At 39.0% G+C, this 22,842-nt stretch overlaps 1 protein-coding gene across 5 annotated transcripts in view; it reads left to right on the forward strand.

Moving 5' to 3' along the window:
* Positions 1-22,842, forward strand: part of ITGBL1 (integrin subunit beta like 1) — a gene marked incomplete at its 5' end in the record, with an annotated part of 220,861 nt that overhangs the window by 94,896 nt on the left and 103,123 nt on the right. For all 5 annotated transcript variants that reach the window (XR_013824762.1, XM_079902557.1, XM_079902556.1 and 2 more), the window contains 4 exons: positions 4,264-4,410; positions 9,852-9,974; positions 14,108-14,248; positions 16,826-16,966. Coding sequence is in view for 4 of the 5 variants with exons in the window: in XM_079902557.1 (XP_079758683.1) it covers positions 4,264-4,410; positions 9,852-9,974; positions 14,108-14,248; positions 16,826-16,966 (552 nt within the window). The remainder of the gene's footprint in view (positions 1-4,263; positions 4,411-9,851; positions 9,975-14,107; positions 14,249-16,825; positions 16,967-22,842) is intronic.

Here is a 22,842-nt window from a genome sequence, read left to right on the forward strand (position 1 = left end):
CCTTCAGCTTTTTTTTGTTTGTTCGTTTGGCAAAGAAAGGTGCTATTACTTTTCATTGGTATATGCAAATGGCTAATTGATTTTTAAAAGTTCTTCAATACTAGTAAAGTATTTCCAATTGGAAACAGTTTGTTTTCATTTTTAAAAAAAGCATCAATTTCTCTTCCACCGTACACTAGTGTATCTTATCATCACTCCGAGTGGAATAGATGAGTGTCTGCATTACCCAGGTAAAAGGGATCACGGAGTAGTGGTGGCAGTGCTGCAGTTGCATTGTTTATTTAAGAGTCACAAACCCCATTCTATTCTGTCTCTGTTGGAATGCCCTTCCTTGCTCAGTGGTGGTCAAGGCTTTAGCCCACCTCGGAAGCACTGGAGCCAGCCGACCAGGCCTCCATATTCTTACCCAAAAAGGAGACTAAACTACTGGACTTTACCCTCCACCGTGACTTGTCTTCCCTTTCTGGAGACTGGCGACACTACTCACAGCCCTGGGAGCAATGCGAATAGCCTTTGGCTTTTTCATCCTTATTGCTTTGTGGGGGGTGGTTCTGGCATTTCTCTCACATTCTTGTTTTGTGTGTTTGTTTTCTCTTGACTCCTTGAGAACATATTTGAAGGGCAACAGATTTATTCTCAAGGATGTTGGATGGTTCGTTTTAAGACGGTATTTTGTAGTTGTGGAAACAGAGTTATCTGGAGAAGAGCCAGAAGTGGAGTGGTCTAGACAGCCGGGAACGGTGGATGTTCTGCTGGTTAGGACTTCATATTGCCCTGGGCAAGGGCCACCCTTCGACCTGGACAATAGGAGGGGTTCTGCTCTGGTCCTCCTCTGCCATCCTTTCCCAAGGCGGAGTGGGGTGGGATGCCCGAGAGGCCAAGGGGACATCGCCACCTGGAGCCCTGGGCCCTGCCACCTCTGCTCCCCTAGGCTGAGGTGCCTGGGACCCAGGACCTTCTACCCTGAAGGTCCCCAAATCTTTTCTAGAGCCTGCTGTGGCTTTCCCCCCAGTCAGTGGCAGTGCAGATGTCCTGAGACTGGGCTGGTGGTCAGGGAGCAGCCACCGCAGGAGGAGCAGGGCAGGGGAGGGGCTGGCAGAGCTGTGGAAGCACACGTGGACCTGGGCCGGGCTGTCTGGGGGAATTCTCAGGCCCTCCCTGTGTGGGATAGAAACGGGGAGGAGGGGGCTTGCTGCCAGCTCTAGCCCATTTATTTGCATATCTAAGAGAGAAAAATGATCCCATCTCATACATGACTATACAGCAGGAAAGAGGCTAATCAGGGCCTACTATCTGCAGCTGTTGAGGTTTAAATTGTGTGCCCCTAAAAGATGGGTGAAATCCCACCACCAGGTGCTTGTCAATGTGACATTTGGGAAGAGAGTCTTTGAAGGTGTAATTAAGATGAGCCTCTACAGCAGTAGGATGGGCACCAATGACTGGTGCACTCGTAAGGAGAAAGATGTGAAGACACAGACACACAGAGAAAAAAGCCACGTGAAGACAGAAGCAGAGCCTGGAAAGCTTTCACAGCTAACGAGCACCAAAATCACAGGCAACCATCCGTAGGTAGGAGAGAGGCATGGAAGAATTTCTTGCTCAGATGCTCCAGGAGGAATGGATCTGCAGACACCCTGGTTTCAGGTTTTGGGGCTTCAGAGCTGGGAGAGAGAAAATTTCTGTTGTTTTAAGCCATTCAGTTTATGGTACGTTGGATGGTAGCCATAGCAAACTAATACACAGTGGATAAATTATTTTGCAAAACGAGATGTTTGCTGAAGCCATGTTATTGACACTGTAATGGAGATTACCTTGCTTGGATAATACAGCAACCTCATTCCCTGAGGTTGGCCAAAGCTCTTATTAACCTTGGATAAAGAGTAGAAATAGAAGATTATTTTCTTTCTAAAAAAAAATTATACATTTATCTCCAAGTAAGGTTGTACAGACTATTACTTGGTAATTCTTGACGGTAAAAAAAAAATCGGTTCTCATTTACTTTCCTAAATGGAGGAAAGTGAATCAAGAAGGCCCTACTGGGCATGAAGATTAGAAAGAACATAAAGGCAGAGGACCCTGTCCTACATTGTCTGTCATCTTTGCCTCCAATCAGATGCTACAGGAAAAGCTGAAAACACATTACCTGACACAGTGTGTGCCCAAGATATTAGTATAAGTTGTAAGGAAAAAGGGCCCCCTAATCAAAAAAATTGTATATGCTACATAAAGTTAAATAGCTTTTTCATGAAAGGACCTCTGACGGGCTTCAGTGTGCTGATATATATCATGGCACGCTAAGAGAAGAATATAGCATGTCTCTTTCCATGTTTATTTTATCATAGAACCTTTTATGGAAGAAGTTTCTGAAACTGGACCTCCATGGACTAACTTTGGGTTGTAAGCACCTAAAATATTGCTTCTGCTGATGCTTCATTAGGTCAGTGTGGGATGAATGAGTCTTTTCCTATCATCTGTGTACATTTTCCTTATTTTTCCAAATCTCCCTCCATTTCAAAAATCTGTAACCTTTGACCCACAAACCATTACCCACCTCTGTCATATATACCTTAGTTTGGAGTTTAAGATGTTCTATCCAATATAAAAGAAGCACTGAGTATTCTTTTATTCTAGGTACTTCATTTTCTTCTAAAGCATTTTTATTTTCTTTGCAGTTGATATGGAGCTTTTTTATTGGGATGAACCATGACTGACATTTAACTTATAGAAGTGGCTACTTCATGTGGTTTAACCTAATACACTAATATTATTAAAGAATCGTTACAGTTACTGAGATACTTAATTCACCAAAAGAGGCTTAGCCACTTCAAGAATTTGGCTTAATCCTTTTATAAATAGACTGGATGGTTGGCAGGAGAGATCACTTATGCTTGTAAATGATACCAAGTTGGCTGAGATTGACAATATCATGTAGGACCAGACAGGAATGCAAGATGATACGATCAATTTGACAGAATAATGTGCACTTGATAAAATGAATCACAATTAGGGTGCAAGCAAGATTTTGTTTGTAAAATAGAATAATTAATTCGAAAAATGCAACAGGAATAGAAACACTTACATGGACTGGGCCCCATGCAGGGGAGTTTTAAAGTCATAGCCAATCACAGATCCAGGCTCTGCCAGGCATGCCCAAATGGCAGGCCTCTGAGCCATTCATTCTGACCGGCCATCTGGATTTCATCATGTGGATTTTGGCTGCCACCTCGAATGATTGTTGGCCCGAGATCAATGATTCCATTCCACTGTGGCTATGAATTTCAGCCATTAAGACGTAGTACTGTTACCTTGAATAATACAAGAATTTTCTCTCTGTAACCCATTCAAACTCTACTCACCTTCCAAGGCCCAGTTAAAAGTCAAGGAAGTGTAGAAAATCTTTCCCCTCTTATTTCTATAGGTTGTAGACTACCTCCCTCAACTTAATATAAGGTCCAACAAACATTTCTGGCTGAAGATAACACAATTCTCTTTGCATATTAGCCTCAACTTTTCAGTTTGTAAGTTCCTTGAGGGCAAAGACCAAGGCTTGTATGTGTTTTGTACTTCTTTCTAATATGTAGTCAATAAAACATTAGCAGGATTCTTCAAGCAGGACTTAATAAAATTAATAACCACAACAATAAAAACAGCAAAATGTTGATTTGAGAGCATGGAAGGTTGAGAAATTTTTGTGGCAGTAGATGAATATGGCTCTTATCCTTTTGGCTCTTGAACCAGATTACCCCATCAAGAAACAAAATATATACTTATTTTTCATGTCAATCTTATCCCAAGGTGGTATTTAATATATCTATACAATTTTATTACATATAAAATTCAAATAAATATAAGGCCAATGTTTAGTTTAGTGGAATTTCATGTGTTATAAAATGCAGTTAAATGGAAATTGTTTTTACGGGGCTTTTGTGTCTTAAATATGCCGGTGCTAGGTGGACTCCTTTAAGTGCTAAATTTTCTGAGCATGTGGTTTTTCAGACCTCTGGTTTATTATCTATCCTAATGTCTCTGTGAGTTAAGTGAATGTTTTTAGAATGATATATCGAAGTTGATTATGAAAATAAAATCCACATACTTCATTATATGGTATATAAATAGGATTACCCCTCAGTCACTGTCGTTTACCTGTGTTTGAATTGATTATAGCTCAGTCCAGAACCAACATCACTCTTAAGATCCTTAGTTACAGTAATGGTTTCCTTTGGAAAAGAATTTGAGTCTAATGGGATGTTGTTAAATTCTCAGGCCACGGTACGTGTGACTGTGGAAAGTGCAGATGTGATGGAGGATGGTCTGGGGACGCTTGCCAGTACCCAAAGACCTGTGACCTGACAAAGAAACAGAGCAACCAAATGTGCAAGAATTCTCAAGATATCATCTGCTCTAATGCAGGTAAGAATTCCATGCCCTGAGAATTCTTAAATGAAATAATTTTAATGGAAATATGTAGGCGTTGAGAAATGTTGAACCTCCGAGTGGGACTGCTTTTGAGCATATTTTTTTGAAGTGAAATTCAGATAAATCAATTGGGAAAAATGTCCTCTTGCTGAGACTGGCAAGTCTGATGCTCTCCAGCTGTTCCAAATGCCTTCTTCAAGTAGGATAGTCACTGGAAACAACACCCTGACAACATTTTAGGTAAATTGTGAGCCATGATTTTGAATGCTGGATTAATCCTTTTAAAAAGGATTTGTATAAACTTACTTAATTATCTTCTGTTACAGATCAAGGGTGCTTTGAATTTATACCTTGGCATCAAAAAGAACCAAACTCTTCAAATCTAATGGGGGTTTCCAATGCCCTGGATGTGAAAAGCATTGCAGAATATAGTGATAGCAAGATTTTTGTTTGACTAAAATATTTGTATATCTGGTAGACGTCATTTAAAAATATTTCTTAGAAATTTACAGAGGAGCTGTTAAAATTAATTACCAAAATCATATAAAACACAACAACTGTGGTTTTGGTTTCAATGGTGTTCAGCCAGTGTTACTATAATTAAATACTCTTTTAACAGTTGGGCACGTAGAAGCTCAAAGTCAGTTTTTTCTAGGCCCTGGTTGAACTTGAGAATGCTCCTCTCCTACACTGGAGGCTCTGATTTAGTTGCTTTGGGGTCTGATATGGACTATAGTGGTTTTTTATAAAAGTTCTCTGGGTAGTTCTTACGTAGATCCAGGGGTGTGAGCCTCTTGCTCTGCATGCTGAAGGCCAGGGTTTGACTACATAAATGAGTATCTTCCCCCCTGAAGCTCCCATTGTTGGTAGAGTCCTTCTGCATTCAGAGCTGGGAGCTTTCCACAGTCTTTGATTGACAGGAGTTGCTCTGTGTAGATTCAGTGCAGTAGGGTGTTTTGCTAATAGCAATCAGGTCTACTGCCAAGGCAAGCTGTGAGTGGAGCAGCTGGGGACCATGACGAAAGTGCTAATGGTCAGGTTACTTTCTGTGTTCACTGATACTCTCCTGGCTTCTCTCCAGCACTTCCTTTTTTCTTTTCGTCTCAGTAGAATTTCTCTACTTCCGGTTCATGACACCCTCTAAACACACACACACACACACACACACACACACACACACACACACACACACACACACACACACACACACACACCCATATAGCCTCTTTTGTTTTGAAAACTTCATGCTTTCCAAACTTCTTTCAGTAATAAGACTTGAAATCAATTTCAGTTTTGTTTCTTTGTACTCTATTTTCAGATTGATGGATGGATTAATTGATTGATTGATTGGTTTTCAAATCCAGGATTTTTTTTCTTTTTAATAACACATTATAACCACATAGGGGTTACTTTAGGAATCCAAAGATGTTTCAATGTTAAGGAATCTAAATGCATGATTCACCACATCAACACATCTTAAAGGAGAAAATTTACAGAATTGTTTCAATAGATGATGAAACACATTGGATAAGATATAAAATACGTTTCTAAGATATCTCTACCTCTATTTTTTTAACATGGATACAATACTTTTATGTAATCTTACTGTCCATATTCCAATTATGTCAACTGACCCAACAATGCCCTTTACATCATTGCGACCACCTCTGTATAGGATCCAGTCTAGGGGCAGTGTTACGTCTGGCTGTCATATCTCTTCGACATCCTTTAATGTGTCTTTAGACAGTTTCCACAGGCAGCACAATCTTTTTTTCTGTCTCTTACTCTCTTCTCAGTTTCTAAGCCTTTCAGGTTTACTTTGGGGATCTTGCTGTCACAAAGCTTTCTTTTAATGCCTACTTCTACCAGCCCTAGTTCAGGACCACTGCCCCCAAACTGCATTAGTGTCTGAGCTCTCTATACTAATTTTTCCCCCTCATATCGCAGTGTGATTTGCAGGAAGCAGCTTGGAACAGAAGGGGAAGAGGAGGTGTATGGAATGGGCAGAAGACTGAAGGGCAGGGGGAGATGGAGATGGAGCTGGGGACTAAAGGAGTTCCAGAAGTTGACTCCGTAGGGGCGCAGAATGGCAAGGCACAGTCTGCAGAGCAAAGCAAGGCTCCAGCACCATTGCATCAGGAGTATATGCTGGTGTTCAAGACAGGGAGTCATCCTAGAAAGAGGCAGCTATATTAGGCAGAATGAAAAGTCAGAGCTAAAATAATCTAGCATAAAACAGAAGACCAATCCTAGAGACTGAGTTAACTGGCAACCAAGAAAGAGATGCAGGATGACACAGCATGAGCACGCGAGTCTGGCACTTTTGCCTGGGCTTCCATATGCCGTATCTTGGAGCCTCAGTTGTGAATTCTACTTGATGAGTAAGACAGGAAGTCTCTGAACTGTTGTAAACTTCCTGCATCACCCAGGAACAGTTCAGATGTGTGGATTGGAGTGAGCCAGCCTGTGGGGGACGTCAGTGAGAAGTTGTAGAATTCAGAGGCAGAGGCTGTTCCTTTCCATCTTTCCTGAAAACAATGACTGCATACGTAGCCCTAACTATGTTACACCTCTCTCCCTACCCATGAAGGGCTTCTGGTCTTCCAACAGATAAATTCTAAAATTCTTGACCAATATTCTTGATCCTATACTGTCTGCCTTTAGCCTACCCTTTTTTCCAAACTAAAGCCAGACTCTTTTCTGTTAAATCCTCCATCCCTATTCCTTAGCCCAGGCTCTTTCTTCAACATCACAAGTTTTTTCTCCATCTCCACTTGTTGAAATTCTATCTATACATCAAGTGCCAACTCAAGAACTTACTCCCCTACTGTGCCTTTCCTCCTTCACAGAGCCAGACTGAGGTTTATACTATCTTTATAGCATTTGTCACAAATCTGTTGCAAATGCCTTTGCGTCATCTGGTTTCATATAGATATATGTATATGTAAAAATTATCAATCACCTTGCTCTTTCTTCTTGGTCTATGATTTACTTAGTTTTAATTTTATCCATCTTATTATCTTCTATAGCACTTATGACTTCACCAATAATATAATAAAGCAATGAGAAAATTTAATGAATGGATACGTGGATGGTTGAAAGACAGCATAAATAAATGTGAAAATGAAAAAGACGGGTGATAATTAGAGAACAAAATGAGATGACGCAATACCATGAATTGTAGCGTTAGATTGGAAATGACCTTTTATAAATTAAAATAGTTTATAAAACAAAGTTTATAGAAGTTTATAAACTATTTTATAAACTTCGTTTATAAAAAGAAGTTTAATGGAAGTAAAATTCACACAAGTATTCTCAAGGAAGAAAAATAACAAGCTCAAATTCTGCAGAATCACCATTTATATGTGACTGTGAGAGAAAGAACACTTACAGAGAATAGCAAATCACAAGTGACCTGTGTAACAGAATCATGCAGAGAGTATGGAACCAGGAAGTGGTGGGATCCATAAATATAAAATGTGTCTGGAGAAAATATTTGGGAATATGGCTGATACACTCGATGTCTTAATGGGAGATGACAAAGAACCCAACATTTTCTGAAAGTCTACAGTGTGCTAGACACAGTAGCATTTTTAGATAGGTGACTGGGTGATCTATTTATCACTTGATCCACACAGCAGCTCTGTGAAGAAGAGCAGATAAGGAATTTGAGAGTTAGAGATAAAAGTAATGACTTCAGTTAAAGATAAAAGTAATGACCTCAGATATGTATAGCTAGTGGGGATTAAGACCTGGATATGCCTGCAAATCTACCTCAGTCCTAAATCTGTGCTCTTTCTGGTACACCACATACGGAATTGCCAGTATCCAGTAGCTCATTTCAAATATCCATATTTCAAATATCCATAGTATCATCTTTGGTTCCTTCCCATCCTTTACCTCTCAGACCCAGTCACCGAGTCATCTTTTCTTTCTCCTGAAAATATCACCACGTGTGTTTGCTTTTTTCTAAACTCACAGCCATGACCTGGGTCAGCCTCTATCTTCTTTCCTGCAGACTAATGAACTAACATTCCCTCATATCCACTTGGCCTCATTTCAGTTCATTCTCCATATGACAACCAGAGTAACAGGGTGGGAATGAATACCTGATCACATGACTCCCTTGTTGAAAATATTTCAATGGCTTCTCATTTTTCTGCTTGATTCAAGTTGGAAATCTTTAATGTGACCTCTTAGACTTCCGTAAACTGCATCTTTAGTTGCCTTTTTCCTTTCATGACATTTTCCACTTTATTTTCTGCTATACGCCAGCTGTCTTTTTCTTTTTTCCCTTATTCCCTCTTTTACCTCAGAGCTTTTGCTGTTGTTTCTTGCTGGAAGTGGGCTTTTTCACCTTCTCAATTCTCTTAGCTATTATTTTTACTTTGCTTTCAGTTCTCAGTTTAAGAGCCATTCCCCAGGGACGCTATCTTTGACTACCAGGTCTCAGTTAAATCCCCTTATTATGTGTTTCTGCAGCAGTTTGCACTTCTCCCCTGATTTTATCACATTGTTTTTTACTCATATAAAACTTTAAGAGGAGGATTATGGCTGAATCCATCTCCTGTTGCATTTCCAGAGTCTAGGATGATACTGGTGAATGGCAAAGTCTCAATTACTCTATGGTGACTGCTGTGATGATCGATTAAAAATTTAAAAATAGGCATTAAAAAGGAAGCTCCTCAAATGGACATTCTACTTCTCAATATCCTTTGAATGCTGTTTTATTGTCAGTGAAATCACTCTTGGGGTTGTAGTCAAATCCTCAAACTTGGCTGGGTATGTTGTGTGTGGTAGAGTAGATGACTCCAGTGCCTCTGTATCACCCTGAGCTGCCCTGAGGTTTTGGTGAGGTCCCAGGACTCTATGCATAAGAAAACCCACTCTGGTCCCATAGTCATAATGACATGGCTATCAGTTTAACACTGTGGGTATGAAATTATTAGGGACACCTAAGGTTTTCATTTATTCATTTGATAATGAATTCTACAAATATTCATTATATAAATAATATGTTCAAATATTGTGCAAAGTGTTGAATAAATAACTGGTGAGGAAGATAAGCAAGGTTACTTCTCTCACAAAGCTTAGAATTTTCTGCTTTAGTTTACCTAAGACCCAGGTGTAATTAGAAGATACTCATTCATGCATTGATTAGATGGACATGTATAAAGTAGCTCTGCTCTTGGGGAGGTCAGATTCATGAAACTATTAGAGGTCAATCATAATAGCTGTGTACTATAGAACATAACTGCTGGGCTACAATAATCTCAAGAAAGAATGTCATTATCTCATCATACCCACAGTAAAACCTAATTGGAATATTAAATTGATTTAAATTGGCTTTATCTATGAAAGAGATAGGTTCAAATTCATTAATTATAATTTATATGCACTTAACAAATAATTTTTGCTCTGTTTTAATGGTTTAGGTACATGTCACTGTGGCAGGTGTAAGTGTGATAATTCAGATGGAAATGGACTCGTTTATGGTAAATTTTGTGAGTGTGATGATAGAGAATGCATAGATGATGAAACAGAAGAAATATGTGGAGGTATGTATATTAACTTTGCAGAAATTAATAAAAGTACTTGATTTTTTCACCTATTTCATTGCACTTTTATTTCTATGAATTTCTGTGCTAAGTTTACTCATTTAAGTTGAACCTATGTTTATTTGGAATACACTTCATATAGGGAAAGTTAGACTAAGGCATGCAGAGCTAACTAGTACATCTTAAAAATTTTTTATAGATTTTATTCTTTAACCATTATTTATTGAAGTATAGTTAATTTACAATGTTGTGTTAGTTTCAGGTGTACAGCAAAGTGATTCAGATATATATATGTGTGTGTGTATATATATATATACACACACACATATATATGTATATTCTTTTTCAGATTCTTTTCCATTATAGTTATTGCAAGATATTAAATATAGTTCCCTGTGCTATACAGTAGATCCTTGTTGTTTATCTGTTTATACAGTGGTGTGTATCTGTTAATCCCAAACTCCTAATTTATCCCATCCCCTGTGGTAAAACATGTTTGTTTTCTATATCTGTGTATCTATTTCTGTTTTGCAAATAAATTCATTTGTATAATTTTTTTAGGTTCCACATATAAATGATATCATATGATATTTTGAGCTGACTAGTAGTTTTTAAATGCAAAATCAGATTGTTCCCCAAGGAGAGCCAGCTCAATATGGCGACAGGCCAACTGCATGGTTCTGTAGTGGTCCTAGCTGGACTCTGTCTTCTCTGCTCACCTTAACTGCTTTTATTCTGCTTCTTTTATTCCAGTCTCTCCATTGCATGTTTTAATTGCATTGTCTTTCCCGTTCTGAACCATAAAACTTTGAACAGTCTCATGTCCTATTGGGGACATTGAAGGCCAATAGGATTATTAGCCTAGAATCTATCCCTCCCCACCACACACTCAGATAACTTTTTTCATGATTGTTTCTACAGACCACCATGACCTCAGTCCATTTTTCTGTTGTACCAATTATTGCGTGCTTGCTAATGTCAAGCACTGCAATAAGTACTTCACATTCATTGGGTAACTTAACAGCATTTGGAATGACTTACCAGGGTTGAATGGAATTTAGACTCCTGTCTGTCTGATGCCAGAGACTGTGCTGTTGACCCCTCACCATAGAGAACTGCCCTGGAGTTTGGAGCTCCGTGAGAAAAACCTTTCTCACCACCCGCAGTGCCCTTCTCTTCTGCTTACCTATATGCAAGCTTGTGCACAGAGAGAGAGAGTTTCAGTCGTGCTGGCACAGGAGAGGAAAGTAAACAGCAGTGAGAATCCCTTCAGTTTAGGTAAATTCTTCTTTGCTGTTATTAAACATTTTAACCTGGTTACCTCTGGCCTCATCTCTCTATCCGGCAGTAATTGCTTCTTTCACTGAAATCTGAAAAGACTCCGTGCATGGAATCCTATCGTGCATACCAGATGGGTGATCAGAGGAGTATTTTCCCTTCAAGGATCAGGAGCAAATGGGGCGAGGGGGAGCCAGAGGGCCATACAGTGTCACTAAGCTGTCCTTTTGTTTACAAAAACAAATTGTGGCTTCAATTCTTGTGGTCATCCAGATGCTCTTATTTTAGGTCAGCTTGGTTTTTTCTCTCTGGTTTCCTTGCTGTACAACCAACCAAGATAAAACCAACAAACACGAACCTTCATTTTTCAAGCCAGTGACCTAAGCTGGATGCTGCTCAGACAATTCTGCTAAAGGGCTCATTCCAAAATAATTAGAAAAATTAGATAAGTCTACCCACAGATATTATGTGTTTGTCCTGATACCTTATTTCCAATTATTACAGATCAAAAAAGAGGAAGGGAACATGTGTGGAGTCAGTGTTTTCTGATGCACACCACCAAAGCAAAGTCCATTTGCATGTGTAAATATAAACATTGAACTGGAAACAACAGGAAATGTTTAACTCTCAAGCTTTCCACTCATTATTTCCGTTGGTTCGAGGCTAAAGCAATTTCATGGTGCAAAGTCTCTGACCACAGATACTTAGCACTCCAGTAAACAGCCTCTGGGGATGACCTTGACTGGGATTCTAGATTTTTCCGTGTGTCATTCACATAAAACCAGTCTGTTGAGAGGTGATCCTACAGCCCAATAATGGAGCAATTCAAAAGCAGATTTTCTTACACCATTAGTTTGCACAAAGCAGAGAATGATGCTCCTTGTCTGGAGTGTGTATTGTCCTGAGGCTTATATTTTATCTCAATTATTCAGATATGTCTTATTACAGTATTTTCATTTGAGCTATGAATATATCTGCTTAATTTTCCACCTATATCTGCATACAGTATAGCCTTACATGATTTATCCTAGTAATCCTATTCGCCTCTACCTCAGTGATTTTTTAGTAAAACCCCAATTCAATGCTGAATTTTATAAACATACAAAGAATTTGAGTTTGAAGAATGAAGATTTATGATCATTTGTTAATCTCATGGTAAGCCTTACATAGGTAGCATCTTAAATAAATTTCCTACAATGACAGAGGAATAAATTTCTGAAGATTTCTGAGATTATAGCAGAAATTCTACTTTTTGAAGTTTAAAAAAAAAACCTGACTCCTAGGAAAAGTTGTCTTGCTTTCTTCCAGTGTAATCCTCAAGTTCCTAAGGCTTGTGATGTAATACTGGAATGTGATTTTTTTGTGTGTGTATACATATAGAGATATTTTGAAGTTTATAAAAAAAAGTATAGCTTTAATATTTTATTATTGATGAACTCATTTGATAGCCTTTATGTCTGCTTAAGTGAACAAATTAAAATTTGCTGTAGAAATGATCATTGTCTATTAGCTTAAAAAGAGGTTTTCTGTGGATACCCCGATTACAGCTTATTTAGACAGAAAACATGGCATGGTATGCTTGGGTCCCTGTCTCTTTCTCTCTATCTCGCTATAGCACTTTCTCTTCATCTCTCGCTCTGTCTCTCTCATGTATGCTTGCTGGCAGGAAGTTTCATCTGAGAGACAAGAATGTCATGAGACCAGAATATTCTACTGTATTTCTCCCTTCATATGTGAGTGTCTCAGGCCCTACTGACACTCTTGCCATTGGCCAGATATGCCATAGTGTTTAGAAAGAAAAATAGCCTCACAATTAGTTTCCCATGGCCCTCTGGGATGATGACTGTTGGAGAAGAGAGAGGCAAGAACAAAGACTTTAGCCATAGACTCTGATAAAACATAAATTCCTATAAACCAGAAAGAATAGACTAAAAACCAAAGTGGCCCTGGTTTTCATCAGATTTGCAAGAACAAGGACATACATTCATGGTTGGGTGGCATAACTACAAAAAGGGAGGATATAAAAAGTGATTTGGGATAAAAGGTATTGTCATCTTTTGGGAATTTGTAGGATTGCTGGACATGGGTGCAGGAAGCGATGAGGTGACTGTTCATTACAGATTGTTTGGACATAAGTACAAACAAGCAGAGTAACAGTTTACAGCATGGAGGGAGCTGAAATTGTGTGGAGGCATCTGGACACAAAATGATGGGCTGTCCTTACCTAGCATTTGTACCCTCTTGATAGATAGGAGGGGAATTTGATTGTAAGGCCAAGGGTCCGTGGTATTTTCTTTGTAATTAGTAGTTTAAGTGACTACTAAACACTGATTTAGCTGAAAACCTCTTTTCCATGTGGTAAGACACAACAGCTTGCAGGACACAGTTGAATGAAAAGATGAAATATTTTCTCTGGTTTAAGCAATGGCCATTAATAATGTGCATCCAAGGAAGTATGCACCATTGCTTTCTCAATGGTTCATTTCAAATATCAGGAAATGCTCTCAGAGTGAATGCTTATATACATTTGAGTTTGATGTACACATCTGAGATCGGAACATAATAGACTTGCACAGTCTTTCATGCCATTTCTTTAAAATTCTGTCATTTTAATCAGCCACTTGGCTAGGACACGTTAGAGGACGCCTTGACTTGCTTTATGTGTGTAATTAGGTAGGTATAGGCACACCTATGATGTTTTGGGGGCAAACTATATAATATGATTATTTTAAGCAAGGGCTGTGGAGCAGGTGGATTATTTCCAAAGGCAAAAATGATCACCAAGAGGTAGAAAGTTAATTCTGCTTTTAAAAGTTGCTTTTTTCCTCACCGTATAAAATTCATTTTGGGTAAAGGCCACGGAAAGTGTTACTGTGGAAACTGTTACTGCCAGGCTGGTTGGCATGGAGATAAATGCGAATTCCAGTGTGACATCACCCCCTGGGAGAGCAAGCGAAGATGCACATCTCCAGATGGCAGAGTCTGCAGTAACAGAGGTGTGTCTTTCATACTCGTTACTATGTAATTGGGAAAAAAACAAACCTCTTTAATTATTAACCCAGCGCTTCTCTATATTTCCTTCCATGTGGAAGTCATCTTTTATAGTGTTTGATGTAAATCAACATTTCCTATACCAACAAGCTTCTCTTTCTTATTTTTTATTGGGCAGAAAGCAGAAAGATAAGAAAGTTGCTGTCATACTTTCAGCTTCACTGAACAGATAGTTAACACAGGGACTGTAATTTCTTTGGCAGCCATCCAGAAATGGCATAGTACAGGGAAAAGGCAATTCTTGTAGATATTTCTGTTGAATGTCTCTTGACTAACAGAACCATCTACAGCATGAGCATCTAATTATCCGGAGAGCATTCCAAAAAAAACTCTCATCTTAATTATGAGTAAATTGAAGGGCTGTGTTGCGATACAGAATTGATATGGAGTCATTTAACTTTTATATGCAGTAATAAAAATGTGATATTGAACAAAATATAGCCATGTGGAATTGAGAGTGACTTTAAGCAGGAATTTAAAAAATATATTAGTATTGCTAACATAATTTAACGCGAGTTAACTAAGCGTTTGATATCAAATCAAATAGTTTTAAACACTTTTAGGAAAATCCTTGCAAATACTTGTTCTTTTTCCCTTTGTCAGCTGTACTGGTAGATAAAGAGCCATGTTGGACTCTTCTGACTACTTGAAGATATCAGTGAGTGGTCAATTTCCTTCTATACAGTAGTAAAAACCTAGAAAGCTGGAAACTTATTTTTTTTTCATTTCTCTAAATGAATGATACACTTTAATAGGTAATGCTTACATGAAATCCTGGGCACACAACCAACTTTATCTTTTTTACAGGCTGTCATAGAAGAGTGAAATGCGCCAGGTTTCTGTACATAGAGAGAAACGAAAGCAAAAGGCCTGACCTTGGGACCAAAATTATAAAGAAAAGTCCTCTCTTTAATTTTTGCAGAGTAGATCTGATTATATATCCTGCTAATTCACCTGTATTTTCCTTTAATATATAAGCTCTGCATGGACCATGACTGCATGAATTCCCCATTGATGAACATTTAGGTCACTAGTGGTTTTTCAATAACATGAATACCACCATATTTAATATCCCTGTACGTGTACTTTTCCTTTCCTTTAGATATGTTAATTGAAGTGTGCTGTTATGTTATATGTAACACACATTTAAAAAGTATATGCTGTGAAATTGCCACCCAGAAAGTTGGACATTTTGGACATTTCACCAACTCTTGATCCTAACAGTCTTTTTTATTTCTGTCAATCGTATGTCTGAAATAATTTCTAACTCACTATTGTTTAAAAGTCCCTCACCCCTTCATCATGGTAGCTTGAGTGGTAAACATTTTTATGTTTATCTATCATCATAACGTCTCTCCACAGAATTTCCAATTGGTGTCCTTTGCCTTTGTCTGTTTTGCTGTAGGCATATTTGTCTTTAGATATGAACTCAGAAGAATTGTTTATATGTTTGTGAAAGTAGCTTTGTCTTGTACATACATATGACCAGACATATGACCAAACAGTTTTAGCTGTTTTCATCTTTTAGTTTGTTTCTGGTGTCTTGCCCCCAACCCAAATTTTAGATTTTTATGTCATTAAAGCTTTTTCTTTTTTCCTTTAAATAATTTGCTTTGAGGCTTTTGAATAAAAATAAATTTATTTCATATTTTATGGTTCTATTTTATATCCTTAAATCTTTAAGCTAGCTAGAATTTACTTTGATCTAAAAGGTAAGAAAGGGATTTAACTTTTTTTTTTCACAGTGATTAACTGGTTACCCTAAAGATGATTACTAAAATTCACACAAAGTTAATATGATTTACAACTAAGCATTTCTCCTATACAAATCTCCCAACGACCAAAGTTATATCTTTCCGTCTACACCAATGTCCTCTATAACCTGAGCTCATCTGATCCAGCCAACCTGACTTCTCAGTCTTCCTAATATGCACCTTCTGCTCCAATGAGTCAGGTCTACTTAGGATCCCCACGTCCGTTCCCACCCTCCTTTGCTTATTCTTGCTTTCTTGACTTTCCTTGAGTTGTTCTACCTTCAGTCCTCCTAGAACATTTCCCGTTCTCTATGCTTATCCAAGCCATCTACCTTAATTACTTCAGCCCACACTGATTTCCCCTTCCCCAAACTCTTACAGTATTTATGTCCTAGTTTACAAAACATTAGTACTTTAGGTGCTTGTTTGTTTTTCATTAGCGTTTTTTTGATCAAATAAATTATAAGCTGCTTGAGAGCAAGGATTACATCTTACGTTAATTGTGTTGGTATTATCTTTGAGTCAAACCAGCACGGTGCTCATTTCACAACCTGCGATCGCACATAAGTATAGACATAGATAATAACTTTTATTAACGAATCTCTACTGCTAACTTTAGATGGTGTTTTCCTCTATAGAATATTTTTCCTGAATACGTGTATTTTCCAAATATAAAGTAACAACAGAAAAAAAAAGAGCAATGTGTAAGATGCTTTCTCTCATGATTTTTCTTCACTAGACCCATTTAAAATTATTTTTACCCTCTAGGGATTTGTGTGTGTGGTGAATGTTCTTGCCATGATGTTGACCCGACTGGAGACTGGGGGGATATTCATGGGGACACCTGTGAGTGTGATGAAAGGGACTGCAAGGCTGTCTACGACAGATATTCTGACGACTTCTGTTCTGGTAAGTGCTTGCCTAACTCCTGTTTTTAAATAAGAAAATAGTCATTTCCCCATTTTCAAGATTTATTCGGCTTCTCACAGAAACCGTAAAAGAATGGAATGCGCCTTCTAAAGCATTCGGTATCCATAGGGCTCCTAATAGCAACGTGGAAACTGTTAGAGGAATCACACATTGGGCAAAGATCTGAGAGGAAAATGCACCTGCTCTCTGAAAATTCGTCTAATTCCTCACCAAGAAGAACTATTACCTCCGAGTATTGAATACACAACCGTGAGAATACAAAGCTAGCAGACCTGACCGTGAACAGGAGAGGTACCATTATGGCAGCCATATCAATACGGTACAAGACTTAGGACAATATAGTTCTCATGGGTAGTTCAATGCATTGCTTCTTTGGTATGATTTATATACTAAAATTGTTCTGCAGTGCAGCCTACAATTGAATATCAATTAGTGGTTTCAAAAATTCTATTCCTGGCTTCCCTGGTGGCGCAGTGGTTGAGAGTCTGCCTGCCGATGCAGGGGACACGGGTTCGTGCCCCGGTCCGGGAAGATCCCACATGCCGCGGAGCGGCTGAGCCCATGAGCCATGGCCGCTGAGCCTGCGCGTCCAGAGCCTGTGCTCCGCAACGGGAGAGGCCACAACAGTGAGAGGCCCGCGTATGCAAAAAAAAGAAAAAAAAAATTCTATTCCATGAATTTTTATGGAACAGATACTATTTTCCAGGCTCTCGATACTATTTGCCAGTGGCCTCTGGACCACTGGTACCAGCAGTGAAGGAGACAAACATCCTTGACATTATGGAGTTTGTAATCTAAATGCAAAGGAAAAAAAAAAATACATCCTGCCAGAATTTCTAATAGTGCAAAGGGGAAAAAAAAAAAACCAGGCAGTCAGATTTATCTGAAAAAGTGTCATTTAGCAAAAATAGAGTTACTCCTTTTCAGTCTGGTTATATTGGACAATCGAGAAGACAGAGACATGGGCATATACACGTCTTTATGCTTGACTGCTTGGTTGGTACAGGGATATAGAGAGGAAACGCCGCTTGTCTCCAGAAAGTTTGCCAGCAAAGGGAGATAAAAGAGCTGCCCTATTTAATTATGATTATGCAACTGCAAAGACTTCTCTGTCCTGGCTGAGGAGAGCCTGCTGCTAAAGCTTCCCACTGCAGAAGAATTTCCCTCTTCTGATGATCCCTTGTGCTTGGGAGAATTTCCTAAAACATTTCCTAAGCATTTTGTCCTTTGGCAGGGCACACCCAAAGAAATTGAAGTATACCGTGTAGCTCGTGGGGGCCACATTCTCAAAAAGACACTTCACAAGGCAGCAGCTTTCATTTGTGGTTCCATCCCAGGGCTCTGTGCAGTTGTTGGTGGCACTGTCTTTACTGTCCCACCCCAGGAATGGGGTCAGTCCAATGCCAAAGGCAAGGACCAAAGACTATGCCCTTTCCAGGTTTTTCTGTTATTCATTCTGGGTAAGTGTTCTTTATTATCCTCATTGTCAACACCATGGGAATAAAACAGCTAACAACTATTCAGTGACTTCTGTATGCCAGACAATCTGTAAAGCACTTCCCAGATTTGCATTTATTCTTCATAAAAGACACATAGGGAACATATTTATTCTCATTTTACAACTGGGGAAACTGAGGTTCAGGGAATTCCATAACCTACTGAAGGCTCCACCACTAACAGCTAAAATCAAAATGTTAACAAGGTCTCTGAATCTGAAGAAATCTAAAGGTTCTTTCTTTAGTGAATGAATCTTTGTTTAAACTTAAACTTCAATTTAATATAACGTTGATTGAGTGCTAATTATGCTATAGGCACTGTGTGAGATATTAGGGGATTAAAATATAAAAAAGCCTAGGCTCTGACCTTAAGAAATTTATTGTTTAGCAAAGAAAACTGCCACATAAACATGCATTTCAATATACTATTGTGTGGGAGATTGGCATATTCATGCATATGTTTACTTATACTGGGGACGTAGCAATGAACACAACAGATAAAAGTCCTCTCCTTGGGGAGTTTATATCCTGGTGGGCCTGGAGAGACAAAAAAACAAACAAAATGTATAGTAGGTCAGTGCTATATATTTTCATGGCCATTGTGCTATAGACTAAAATGAGCAGAGAAAGGGGTTGAGAATCTCGGGGCATGGGCTTGTTTGACATTTTAATTGGGAGGGTGAGGCTCTTCACAGAGGTGGTGATGTATGACATGCATCGCATGATGCTTTTGGATCACTGTGCACGTACAGTTCTGCGACGGGCATCCCAGGCAGAGGGGAAAGAGGCATAAGATCTGTGCAGGGGCCTAGAATCAATTTGGTTATTACCAGAATGTACAAGTAACGAAGGGTAAAGCTAGCAAGAAATAAGGACTGAAGGACTTTTTACCTTGCTGCTGAACTAGACTCTGTTCTAAAGGCAATGCTAGGGATGGTTTTAGGCAGTGGAGAGCTATAGTCACCAGGTTTCTAGTCTGGTTGTCTGGGTAAATGTTGGTGCCATTTACTGAAATGGAGAATATAGAAGAACATTGTCAAATTCGTTTCTAGACATATCAGGCATAGAGGACCAATGGCAAACCAAAGCCGATCAGTTTTTTCAGCCTGTTGAATACGTGACTCTGAAGGATCAGGGCTGAACATGAGAATTTACAGAGTCATAAACACTGAGTTGTCAGTAGAAAACTATACCGGGGCTCAGGGAACACCATTTAAGGTTGTCATTTTTAAGATTGTGTGATAAAACATGAATTCACATACATTAAAATAGGAAAATAAAGAGATAATCAGACTACATATAAAAATCTTAACTTTGTGATTTTCTGATAGGATGCTTTTTTTTTTAAACATAGGGCACATCTTTCTTGTTAAACCCATGATCCTGAATTTGGAATGGGGTTGGAAAATTCAAATTACACTACTGAATTATCACTACATCATAGTGATAATTCAGGGTCATGTGAGCTAGTCCATCTCACCGTGAGGAGTGGGGCCGTGGGGTGAAGATGAGCATTGACACTTAGGCTGACACTTGGATCCTTTCATAAGCTCACAATTCCTGATGCACGTTATTTAGGCTTAGAGTTACTACATAGGTGGGGCAGGTGGAAGCCTTTGAGGAGGTCTCCTTGGAATCTGAAATTTTCCACTTCATCTAATCCATCCCTCCTTCCTGCTCCCTATTTTCTTCTTTCTCACATTTTCCATTCTTCCCTATGCTAGAACATTATAGAGAAAGTTAAGTGATCAGGCAGTTATGGTTGTGTGGTTGGTAGAGTTTCTCATGGGAAGAGTTTAGGAGAGAATTTGTATGTGGTCTCTATGCCCTGGGTGTAGACAGGTAGGGGTGGGAAGAGGTGATGGAGTAATAGGCTGTGATTTGAGCAATAAAACATCAGGCTGTGATTATGATTTTTTTATTTATTTGTTGAAGTGAATTAAATGTGAACAGTTCTCCACAGCCTGTCTCCCAGACTTAAAATGAGAAATTTAGGAAAGAAGAAACACATTGACAGAGATCCTGCTCTATTAGATACCCATCAAGTTCGTTCACACACCTCATTCCATTTTATGTTCGCCCTAACTCAGAGAAGGAGACGTGATTATCCACATTTTTTTTTCTTAGCCACATTTTTTTTTTTTTTTTTTTTGCGGTACGCGGGCCTCTCACTGTTGTGGCCTCTCCCGTTGCGGAGCACAGGCTCCAGATGCGCAGGCTCAGTGGCCATGGCTCACGGGCCCAGCCGCTCCACGGCATGTGGGATCCTCCCGGACCAGGGCAGGAACCCGTGTCCCCTGCACCGGCAGGTGGACTCTCAACCACTGCGCCACCAGGGAAGCCCTCTTAGCCACATTTTAACAGAAGAGGAAATGTTCAAAGAAATTAAGCAACTTGACAAAGTTCACACTGCCCTTAAGCGTCATCTGAAAACACATTACATGAGCCTAAGTACTCATGTAATTTAATCTCCGAGTGATACAAATAAAATTCTTCAATTTTACTTTATTTTGGTAAGGAAGAGCTGTCCTCTGGATGCTCAAAATTCTTATCAAACTAAGCTTCTCTGAACATCATTCTGATCTGGGGCAGGCATCAACCTCTGGAGTATTTCTTCATTCCCACTATATCTGTAGAATTCCATATATGATGCTTAGTGAATTATTAGCCTTCGCAGTTTTCCTAATTGCCTGTCGAAGTTGCACCACAGGAAGGGAGCCATGCAGTTGATTACTGAATGTGTTAATACCTTAGTGATATAAGACGGAAGTACACCAAGTACATGGCTATTGTCTAGTGATTTATGCCAGGCTGGAGTGTGATAAGGCTCAGATGAAATGCAGCTTTATTTTTAGCTCCCATTCTTGCCCTCCTGAGAGTGTTGAGCTTATTTAAGTCCAAGGGAAATCTCCCATTGGATTATAGTTATCTTGTTTAATTGACCTTCTTATTTTATTCATTCATTCCCACTGTATGCGTTCACCTATTCAAAAATGCACTTAAATGTAAATATTTTGTGCCTAAGGCATCATGGGTATAGGGGGTGGGATACAAATTTTGAAACATGTTCCCTGCTTCCAAATAAATCAGTTGTATTCATTCTTCGTTTCACTCCTAAATGTTGTTCACTGACACATGAATTCATCCACACACAAACATGACTCATATACCCACAAAAATACACACACACACATGGCTCAAAGATGATACTGTTGACAACTTTTGAGTGTGACTAAAATGGCAGGGGCATGACCAGCCATCCTGAAGTGTACCAACTGCTCTATTACTTCGATTCTATGAGCTGCTCCCCTGAATTGACTTTCTGATTAGGAAGTAACAACTTTATTCCTGATGGCTGTTTATCACTCTGCTCTATTTCCCTAAATCCCTTAATAGGAAAAATATGCTGCAGTGTGACTTTCCACTTTTTCAGCTTGTTCCTGCCTATCAACATGATGAAAATACAAAGTTAGTCCTGGCTTAGTGTTCCTTTGGTTTGGAAAGTGGAATCATTTGATAGAACCATATTACGTGGGGAAATTTGCCTTTATGGATTACCGAAGCATTAAGGAAAGAAACTGAAGGAAATAATTACGTATATCCAGTTTGCATTGTCTTGAAAGGGAAAATAATATATCAAATGGATTTTTTTAAAAAATCAAGTACTAGTTAGATCTAACTTATCCCCCCGCCAACTTTTCTCTCTTGATGGTCTTCATATTACTTTGTAGGAAGCTACTTGTAAATATCAGATTCCAGTTCATGAGCATTTTTTGATCATTTTTAAGGCAAGAAATATCCTCTATGGAAGCAGAGTGTTCTGGAATGGATAGAACTACATTTGTCCTGCATTGATGTTTCTGAGGCTAGATAGCTTAACGCAAAAGAGCTCAATGATTACAAAGAAAAAAATAAGTTTTGGTGTCAGCACGCTCTCCTATAATGTCCTGAGAGCCTTTAAAGCTCAGCATGGCCGTGATGCCACTTGATGTGTCTCTTGCTGCCAAATTCCTGCCCTTGTGATGCAGTTCAGGCTGTGATCCCATTTACATACCAAAACTAGACACCATGTTCTTTCATTGTCATGGATGTGTGTGTGTGTGTGTGTGTGTTCAAACAATGCTCATAGACCTTTTGAAAGCAGTTCTCTAATGTATGTTCTGCATATTTGCTATCAGGGATAAACAATAACATTCTGTACCTTTCATCTCTATTTTGTCGATCCTCTGCCTACAGAGTTTAAAGGAATCCTTGTTAGAATCAATGAAATTAACTCCTGCAGGCCAAATATATGTGTATATATACACACCTAGATTTGACAAACTAGCACTGAAGCATGACATTTCAGATCAGCGTGGT

This window comes from Stenella coeruleoalba, assembly GCF_951394435.1.
Source record: "Stenella coeruleoalba genome assembly, chromosome: 18".
In the NCBI taxonomy this organism is placed as follows: Eukaryota; Metazoa; Chordata; class Mammalia; order Artiodactyla; family Delphinidae; genus Stenella; species Stenella coeruleoalba.